The sequence below is a fragment of the Otolemur garnettii genome, unplaced genomic scaffold, assembly GCF_000181295.1.
Source record: "Otolemur garnettii isolate 467f Iridium unplaced genomic scaffold, OtoGar3 scaffold00008, whole genome shotgun sequence".
NCBI classification, from domain to species: Eukaryota; Metazoa; Chordata; class Mammalia; order Primates; family Galagidae; genus Otolemur; species Otolemur garnettii.
This window is the reverse complement of record NW_003852403.1, coordinates 11,977,968-11,988,604: the sequence shown is the minus strand read 5'-3', so window position 1 is coordinate 11,988,604 and position 10,637 is coordinate 11,977,968. Positions and strand designations below refer to the sequence as shown.

Sequence of the window (10,637 nt, the reverse complement as noted above, 5' to 3'; positions counted from 1 at the left end):
GAGTACAGTGGCACAATGACAGCTCACTGCAGCATCAAACCTCTAGGCTCAAGTGATTCTCCTACCTCAGCCATCTTAAGTAGCTGGAACTACAGACACAAGCCATCAGACCCAGCTTAATATACCTGTCAACAATATTTTCTTACTGGGTCCCATCATAAAGAGGAGCCAGGAAAGTTTAAAAAAAAAAAAAAGACTAGATGCAAAGGCTCACACCTGTAATCCTAACACTCTAGGAGGCTGAGGCAGCTAGACTGTTTGAGCACAAGAATTTGAGGCCAACCTGAGCAAGACCAAGATCCCATCTCTACTAAAAAATAGAAAACATAGCCAGGTGCTATGGTGGGTGCCTATAGTCCTAGGTATTCTGTAAACTGAGGCCAAGAGGATTGCTGGAACACATCAGTTTGAGGTTGTGAGGTTGGTATGATAATGTCACAGCACTCTACCCTGAGCATCAGAGTGAGCCTCTATCTCAAAAAACAAAACAACAGGTTTGGCACTTGTAGCTCAAGCAGCTAAGGCGCCAGCCACATACACCACAGCTGGCAGGTTTGAATCCAGCCCAGGCCTGCCAAGCAACAATGACAACTACAACCAAAAAATAGCCAGGCATTGTGGTGGGCACTTGCAGTCCCAGCTACTTGGGAGGCTGAGGCAAGAGAATCGCTTAAGCCCAGGAGTTGGAGTTGCTGTGAGCTATGATGCCACAGCACTCTACCCAGGGTGACAGCTTCAGGCTCTATCTCCAAACAAACAAACAAAAAACAACAATTATGAAACACTGCTAACAAATGTAAGCAGTGCAACCTGGTTCTTTGTACCTTCAATTCAAAAATAAAAATTTAAAAAAAAAAAAAAAAACCCCGATATAAAAACAACAACAACAAAAAACCCAACTCTTTAGTTTTAAAGGTTTTTTTATCAGCTGGCCCTATAAATAAATTTTTCTGTTGAAAACCTAACTAGGGGGTAAGAAAGCCCTCAGCCCTCAATACAGCCATGATGGTTATCAGCTTTTCAATTTCTAGGTGCCCAGCATTGTCCTAAATGCTAAGAGACATAGAAAAAAAATTTGAAGAAAAGATTCTTCTGGTCTTGAGGAATTTATTTGGTTAAGAACATTAAACCATTACAGTATAGAATATGTAGGTGATGGAAATTTAGAAAATAGGAGATTTGGGGGAGGTGCCTGTGGCTCAAAGGAGTAAGACACCGGCCCCATATGCCACAGGTGGTGGGTTCAAACCCAGCCCCGGCCAAAAACTGTAGGAAAAAAAAAAAGGAAAATAGGAGATTTTATTGTATACAGCCTACTCAGGTCAGATTCCTTAGGAAGGAAACCTAAAGCAAGACCCCATATAATTCATTACTTCTGAGTTGTAGCTTAATGACATTAAAAAACAACAACTATGATCACCTTCAAAGAACTCCCCATGGAAAGCTAACTGATGGATGCCAGTGCCTAGTTCACCCTTCAAAGCAGTTTTGGGATACTTTTTCTGGAATGGCCGTCAGAGCTGTCATCAGACAAGATCTGACAACTAAATTTGTGAACTTGCCACCATGTGCTTATGCTGGCAGCACTATACAAACTATTCAGTAAGGTTCCATAACCTCAGTATGTCAGTGTCTCACAGCTGTATTTGTGTGGATGTGTGGTGATGTCTTGCTGAGTGGCATTCATTATTATTATTACATGTTTTTGTGTTCCATAAGAAAACTTTAACAGTCATTCAAGAAAAAGATTTCCGAAAGTTGCTTTGAAGGCTGGACTAGGCACTAACATCAGTGCATAGCTTCCCAAGGGGAGTACTTAGAAGTTGACCATAGTGATATGTAACAATAAGGTATGTAGCATGTTTTCTAGGATGAGTTAATGAACTTAATTGCCAGGCCTTATTTATTAGGACATGGAACTGATAAGGTAGAGACCCAGGTCCAAAGTCTTTTTCCCTGCCTATTTATTTCTCTGAACAGATATACAGAAATCCACTGAGCCACTAAATTATCTTCCAGGCAGCTTCATTTACCTTCTCAACAGTTATTCCTCACCATGAATTTCCTACTTTGGGGCTCAGGTCATCAACTTTTCTCTTCTTCACCTCCCATAGCAATTCTACTCAGAAATGTCCATTCATTTGACCTTAAACCTCCCATTGTTGAATAGACGTGCCTACTCTATACTGGTACATACGTAAACTAATAATGAGTAGAGAATTCAATTACTCTATGAATTCACTGATTGATTTTTATCAGTACCTAAGTTCTTTCTATCCTTTCTTTCAAAGCCAAAGTTATCCCATTTCTCAAAAAAAAAAGAAAGAAAGAAAGAAAAAAAACCTTTGCCACCTATGCAAATGAAGTATATGAGTGCATACCTCAATGTATATTTATGTGTACCCAAATATACAGTTTTATCTGTCAAAAATTCTATAATACTTGTCATCTAAGACATGCCTTTTCATTCAGTGCTCATTGCCCTTAAACTATACGAAGACACAAAAGCACTTAAGTCAGAGATAGAGGTAATTAACACGCACATCACCCAGCTTAAGGCAGGTACCCAGGCTGTGGATAACATCCTCTGCCAAGTCTGAGTGGTCCGAGTCCCATACCAGCCCAATTGTGATAATCTGTGGAGCATTCATCAACACTCGGCGAATTCGGATTCTCTCTCCACAGTTGCTCTGAAACACATACATGAGGCTATTTCAAGAAGTTTCCTACTGCTCTGCCTCAATTCCACTAATCCCAGGGTTCCCCTTCTTACCCCAAACCCAAACTCAACTTAACTCACCGGACAGTTCCGCAGATCCCCCATGGTGCTGGCATTCTGTAGCAGCTCACCAAACATACTTGGTGAAGGTTTTTCTCGTCTTTCCAGCATACAAATAGCCTGATTGCTTCAAGATGGGGAATGGAAGGGGAATGATGGTGGGATTGTACTGAATTACTGCTAAATTAAATATATCATTCACATAAACTCCTAACTCTCGTGTATTTGACTTTCTTCCTCTGCTTACCATACCAAAACCCCTTGTTTTGACTGACCTCACTGTTACCTCTTTACCTGTCCCCAAATCCAAAGCTCATAAAATCCCTATTCTCTTCCCACTTTGCTGACCATATCTGAGCCTAAGAAAAGGGGGGACTGGGAGAAGAAAGAAGGAGAACAAAGGTTATTTTAAAACTACTATTCTGAGTAGCTATAATATAGCATAAACTCAGCAATAAGAATATCAGTTATTTGAATGCCTTCAGTTAAAATTCAATCAACTGTAAGTGTGTCTAAAGTTACAACAGAGAATTCTCTAAGACTCACCAAAGGGAAGTGGTGGAAATATAATGTACCATCTGGATAAAAGGCAGTGGATCAGATGTGGCGCCACAGCTAGTACATACACACTAGATAGACCAGAAAGAAAAAAGGAAAACCAAGAACCCACAGTCATGAACTGTTTTGGCACCCATTTAACACCCCACAACCCAAGATAAAGGGTTCCTGAAAGGCCGGGTGTGGTGGCTCACACTTGTAATCCTAGCACTCTGGGAGGCTAAGGCAGGTAGATTGCTTGAGTTCAGGAGTTTGAGACCAGCCTGAGCCAGAGTGAGACCCCATCTCTAAAAGTAGCCAGACATTGTGGTGGGCTCCTGTTGTCCCAGCTACTTGGGAGGCTGAGGCAAGAGAATCACTTGAGCCAAGAGTTTGAGGTTGCTGTGAGCTATGATACCGCGGCACTCTACCGAGGGTGATAAAGGAAGACTGCCTCAAAAAAAAAAAAAAAAAAAAGTAAGGGTTCCTGAAGGGGTCTAGAAAAGATGAGGATAGAGATAGGGTTCACCTGCTCAAACAATGTCATTGCAAACTTCTGATGGGAAATGCAGTGTTGGGCAGTACATATATCCTCTTTGGTTTCATCAGCAATGTGGAAGTGAATTCTCATCAGGAGGTTTTCCTGACAGGGAAAGAACAAAAGTAGTACACCAACAATGTTTAAAAGACAAATATACAAATTGGTAAGCAGCTTCCCCAGAGAAACAGCAACCTTCCTGGAAGTCAGAAATACTGATGATTTTTTTTTTTTAATTTTCTGGTTTGAAATGATTATAAATTCACAGCAAGCTTCAAAAAATGTATAGAGGGTCCCATATACCCTTCACCTAGTCTTCTCCAACAGTAACCTCTTACATAACTATAATACAATATCAAAACGAAGAAAGGGACATTGATACAATCCACAGTTAATTCAGATTTCACCAGTTTTACATGCCCTCATTTATGTGTGTGTGTGTGCATTGTGTGTATGTTTGGCTCTATACTATTTTATCATACGTACAGTCATATAATCACCATCACAATCAAAATATAGAACATTTCCATAACCATAAAACTTCCTTCATGCTATCCCTTTATAGCCTTACCCAGCCAATCCTATCCCTAACTCCTAGGAATCATTAATCTTTTCTCCCATCTCCATCATTGTTATCTGAAGAATATTATTGGCTGGGATATGTGGCTCACACCTGTAATCCCAGCACACTAGGAGGCCTTGGCAGGTGAACTGCTTGAGCTCAGGAGTTCAAGATCATCCTGAGCAAGAGTGAGACCCTCTCTCTACTAAAAATGGAAAAACTAGCTGGGTGTAGTGGCACATGCCTATATTCCAAGCTACTTGGGACACTAAAGCAAGAGGACTGCTTGAGCCCCAGAGTTTGAGGTTGCTGTAAGCTATGACACACAGCACTCTATCCAGGGCAACAGAGTGGGACTCTGTCATCAAAAAGGGAAAAAAAAATGTTATAAAAATGGGATCATATAGTAGATAACCTTTTCACATTGCACTTTTTACTTAACATAATTCCCTTGAGATCTATCTAAGTTGTGTAAATGAATAGTTTCTTCCTTTTAATTGCTGCATAGTATGCCTCCATATAGAAGTATCAATTTGTTTAACCTTCTAGCCATTAAGGGACACTTGGGTTGTTTCCAGTTTTTACTATCATGAATAAAGCTTCTATGAACATTCATATACAAGTTATTGTATAAATAAAGTTTTTATTTCTCTGGCATACGTTTCCAGGAATGCAAGCTGCTAGATCATATAGTAGTTTGCTTATGTAGATTTTCAAGAAACCTACACACTGTTTCCCAGAGAAGCTATACCATTTTACATTTTACATTCCTAACAGCAATATAATATATCAGTGATCCAGCTTCTCAGAAGTACCTCCACTTTTGGCCGACATTTTACCCTGTAATGGGATGTCTATCACTCTCAAGATTTTCAAAATACATACCCAGAGAGAGAATCTTTTCAAGGTTGATGGATAGAACACAGAGTTCAGAAGAGTTAGGGGCACTGGAGACATGGTGGTCATCTACAGGATGTCCCAAGGTCACCAAACATGGGAAAATTAAACTCATATTTATTATATTTCATATTTTTATATGTATATATCAACATGTAGAAAAGTATTTTGTAAACATTTTGTAAAATTTTGTAATGACTATTTTGTAAATAAAGGTATATTTAGTTATAATTTCTCATTTTTCCTATGTAGGACTGTATAGTGACCTTGGGGACACCCTGTATATAGCATAACACACTTGTGCTAGGGACTCAGTTATTCCCTATTTAATTATCTTTAAAAATGAAGGAGTTATCAAAATGTGATCCCCAGACCATCAGCATCAGTATTAGCATCACATGGGAACTTGTTTGAGAGGAATATTCTGGAGCTCCACACCAAGCCCACTGAATCATACTAGAGGTACAGCCCAACAATTTGTATTTTAATAAGCCTTGGCTCCTCTGAAAGTTAAGAGCTACTGCTTTATGCAATGTCAGGCATAAAACAACCCTAAGCCTAAAGGGAAAAATAATAAACCCCCTAGGCAATTCATTCTCTGCAATTATAGAGACACTTTAGCACTCTGAAAAACTGTAGAAACTCCTAGTTTTCACTATAGAGCTAAGGGCATACTAAATTCCACCTTAAAGTAGCCAGTCCCTAATAAAGACCATTGACAGTCCCACCCTATATCAAAGAGGGCCAGAGGCCAGCACTTACAAAGCACTCCGCAGCATCATCCATAATTCCCAGCTGGAAACGTTGTTCATCCTGGAAAGTCTTTGCCAGAGCACTGCGGAGAGTGTCTGATGGAAGCACTTTTTCACTACTACATTGAAACTGGTTAAAGATTCCCTATAGGGAAGAGGTTAGACAAGAGAAAAAGTATAATGCTTTTATTAAACGTCCACACATCCTAGTCTGTCATGCTAATATCTCCATGCTGATAGCTATGGAACCAAACATGCTTCCCATGGGTTGTCTCACTCAGGCTGGTCTTCTAACTCCTGGTCTCAAATGATCCTCCCCCACTTAGTGTCCCAAAGTGTTAGCATTACAGGCATGAGCTACTGTGACCGGCCTATTTTATTTTTTTCTATGGCACTTATTACTATCTGTCATACCATATATTTTACTTATTATCTGACTCTATTCTCTAGAATTTAAGTTTAAGGATACATGTTTGTCCTTGTATTTCCTGCTGTACATCCAGTGCCTAGGACAATATTTGAATATAAAAAGCAACCAATAACTATTTTGGGGGGGAGGACTGAGTTTTACTCTGTTACCCTGGGTAGAGTGCCGTGGCATCATAGCTCACAGTGACCTGGAATTCTTGGGCTCAAGTGATCCTCTTGCCTCAGTTTTTCATTTTTAGTACAGATGGGGTCTCACTCTTGCTCAGGCTGGCTGGGTTCAAACTCATCAGTTTAAGCAATCCACCCGCTTTGGCCTCCCAAAGTGCCAGAATTATAGGAATGAGCCATCACACCCAGGCTCCAATAACTATTTTGTAATAAATGAATTAACAGATCCATTAATCATGAGATGTAAATACATCATATTAAGGCAGTGGTTCTCAATCTTCCTAATGCTGCAACCCTTTAATACAGTTCCTGTGGGTCTCGACCCACAGGTTGAAAACCACTATATTAAGGAGATATATTATTCCCTATCTCTTTTTTTAAACAAGAATCATCTAGAAGAGCTGAAAACGTTCTTTTTTTTTTTTTTTGTAGACACAGAGTCTCACTTTAGCGCCCTCGGTAGAGTGCTGTGGCATCACACAGCTCACAGCAACCTCCAATTCCTGGGCTTAGGTGATTGTCTTGCCTCAGTCTCCCGAGTAGCTGGGTCTACAGGCGCCCACCACAAGCCCCAGCTATTTTTTTGTTGCAGTTTGGCCAGAGCCAGGTTTGAACCTGCCACCCTCGGTATATGGGGCCGGCACTGTACTCACTGAGACACAGGTGCTGCCCTGAAAACCTTTCTTAAGGTAATATAACTTGTTAGAGCAAAAGGATACTAAATTTAGTCCTACTAATTTCAAGTCAAAATTGTTTCCCCTGCTGAACTCTCTCACTAGCATTCTTCCTCCTCATACACACTGAATATCTATCCCAGCAGAATCTCAAGGGTGTATTGTATTACTGTGTGACCTGCTATTACTTTCCTACAAATGATTCCACATTATGTGGAGGAAGCAGTACCAGCAATACAAGTTTAATATATTATTATTTACTAAGCTTTGGGGAAATCTATTTTAATTACTCCAAGTTACTCTAGATCAACCTAGGAAGCTATACACAAGTGTGTCAAAAAGTCAGGCAAACGCAGTGCAGGGCCTTCCATAATTTGTTGCTGGAAGGGTACGGATGTTTATCAGTGACCCCTTAAACTACACCAAAAGGAAAGGTCTAGGCTAGGACCACAGTTTAAAAAGTTGGGTATCTGGGTTGGGTGCAGTGGCTCACTCTGGGAGACTGAGGCGGGCAGACTGCTTGAGCTCAGGAGTTCGAGCTCAGGAGTTCGAGACCAGCCTGAGCAAGAGTGAGACCCTGTCTCTGTGCCCAGCAGGTGCCTGTAGTCTGAGAGGCTGAGGCAAGAGAATCACTTGAGTCCAAGAGACTGGGGTTGCTGTGAGTTATGACACCACTGCACTCTACCCAGGGTGACAAAGTAAGACTCTTGTTTTAAAAAAAAAAAAAAAAGAAAAGAAAAGTTAGGTATCTGTCTGCTGATCTAAGGGATTTTGAAACTTTAGAGGAATAAGGAGAAACAAAAGAAAAAGAAGGTAGGAAAAGCAATGACTGCTTCTACAAATTGTATAGTGACCCAACAACTTGATGACTTGCGGGAAGAAAGTCACTCCAGCTTGGTAAAACTTAATGATCACTATGATATCCCAACCTCCTGCTCTTCTCAATACTGGTAATTATGATGTTTCTGATATGAGAGCAAAAGATGGGTGAGGTTTGGTCCTTTGTTCAGAATCCAAACCTGATTCCAAAACAAACCAATAGGAATTATTTCCAGGATAGCTCTATACAAATCTGACATACACAAACTTCAGCCCCTTTAGACTTCCTCAACTTCCTCAGCTCTATACAAATCTGACATACACAAACTTTAGCCTCTTTAGACTTCCTCAACTGGGTTTCCTTAAGAATTAAGTCCTAATACTCTAAAGCATCAACTGTTAACTAATAAACTAACTTTTCTCCAGGGATAGCACTACTTACATATTATCCCAGAGAGAACTTAAATAGCCACTCAAATCGATTGGCGTTCTGTGGGTCAGATGACCCTGTTTATGAAAAGACAGCATGCCATTCAAAGATGGCATAGTGTACTTAGTTAAGAGCATGGACTCTGGAGCCAAACTGGGTTCAAAATCCCAACCTTGGGATTTACTAGCTATATGATCTTGACCAACTTATTTAACTTCTCTAGGCCTCACTTTTCTCTTTTAATAGGCCAGACACAGTGGCTCACGCCTATGATCCTAGCACTCTGAGAGGCCAAGGAGGGTAGATTCCCCAAGCTCAGAAGTTCAAGACCAGAGCAAGAGTAAGACCCCATCTCTACTAAAAATAGAAAAACTTGGAGGGTGTTGTGATGGGCACCTGTAGACCCAGCTACGTGGAAGGTTGAGGCAAAAAGATTGCTTGAGCCCAAGGCTCTGAGGTTGTTGTGAGCTATGACGCCATAGCATTCTACCCAGGGTGGCAGAGTGGGACTCTGTCTCAATCAATCAATCAATCAATCCTTCAAAAAAAGAGGGATCATAATACTATTTACCATCTAGAGTTAAGACCTAATGCACAGGGCAGCACCTGTAGCTCAAAGGAGTAGGGCGCTGGCCCCATATGCCAGAGGTGGTGGGTTCAAACCCTGCCCTGGCAAAAAAAAAAAAAAAAAAGACCTAATGCACAGCAGTATGATAAATGCTAAGTGTTAGGTATTATTATTATTTCATTTGGGAGTTTGGGGATACTAAAGGGCCTGTCTGCCACCATCCTATGCTGAAGAAGGGCTCTGAGTCAGGTGTTTCTCCCTTGAACTACCTTCTCAATCTCTGAGATGTGGGTAGAAAGAACTAAACTCTTTTCTATTCCCTATTCTATTGCTCCCATTCAAGAGAGGCAGATTTCCCATGACCTAGATAACAAGGGTTTTGGCAAAGAAAAGGAGAAGTCTAGGGTCAGAGCTCTGTCTGCAACCACAGTGGTCTGTAACAACAGATCTGACTCTTGTGCTCAGTGGGATCAACATTTCCATGCTATAATCTTGCCCCATCTCTTAATTACAGGCAGACTTCTCCATACACATGACTACCTGAATGCATTCACAATGGCCTCTGACTGAATCTTTTTTATTTTATTTTAATTATCGTTGCCAGTCTTGCTCTGCTATTGTTAGGAAGAAGCAAGTGTATTAGGGATAAAGCAGCCTGAGCCAGCCCAGCATGCATCTGTGGAGCTACAGCTCCGGATGAGGCTGTTAGCACAAAGCCCCTCTGTTAGAGCAGCACACTAACCCCTGTGTGTCCCTCTCACATGAGCACAGGGGCTGGAACGGGCCTCCTCTCATTCCCTTTTTCACCCTCCTCCCACCTTTCCCAGAGGGAGATCCTGTTCACACCAAAAAAAGCCAAGAACATTTAGTTCAGCAGTAAGAACAGGTGGCAGCACCAATAAGGAACAAAAACTGGTATTCTTCCAATTGCTGAGTTTTATGGTAGGCAGGGAGAAAGGGCAGGAAGAACTGAAACCCAGGAATCACTGTTCCCTGGGGGGTCCCTGATGGTTCCATTTCAATAAGCAGGAAAAAACCCACCTTTGAGGCTTCTCTCTATTTCACAGAATGAAACCAAAGAGTCTTCCTTTTCATTGTCAGGAAAAGGTAAATTACATTTTGTCTGACAACTATTTTCTTGGATACAGTACAAAAGCAACAAGACTTTAATAACTAAACACAGGTGCTTCCCCACCCACCTCTCTTGAATCAAGCAACAAACAATTCTATCTACATGGGCACATTATTATTTGGATTAGTTAAAAACCATGTAAATAAGATAGAAATGCCATGAATGCATTTTACAAGGGTACATGTTAAATTTACTAAGTGTAGAATGTAAATGTTTTAACACAATAACTAAGAAAATGTGGTGAAGGCTATGCTAACCAGTTTGATGAAAATATTTTAAATTGTATATAAAACCAGCACATTGTACCCCATGATTGCATTAATGTACACAGCTATAGTTTGTTTTTTTTTTT

At 40.7% G+C, this 10,637-nt stretch overlaps 1 protein-coding gene across 3 annotated transcripts in view; it reads right to left on the bottom strand.

The window, feature by feature from the left end:
- USP54 (ubiquitin specific peptidase 54) overlaps positions 1 to 10,637 on the bottom strand; it is a 67,032-nt gene that overhangs the window by 38,817 nt on the left and 17,578 nt on the right. For all 3 annotated transcript variants that reach the window (XM_023509525.1, XM_003783555.3, XM_023509526.1), the window contains exons 3-7: positions 6,076 to 6,210; positions 3,846 to 3,959; positions 3,326 to 3,408; positions 2,801 to 2,906; positions 2,544 to 2,690 (exon numbers count right to left, since the gene is read on the bottom strand). In XM_023509525.1, coding sequence (XP_023365293.1) covers positions 2,544 to 2,690; positions 2,801 to 2,906; positions 3,326 to 3,408; positions 3,846 to 3,959; positions 6,076 to 6,210 — 585 coding nt within the window. The remainder of the gene's footprint in view (positions 1 to 2,543; positions 2,691 to 2,800; positions 2,907 to 3,325; positions 3,409 to 3,845; positions 3,960 to 6,075; positions 6,211 to 10,637) is intronic.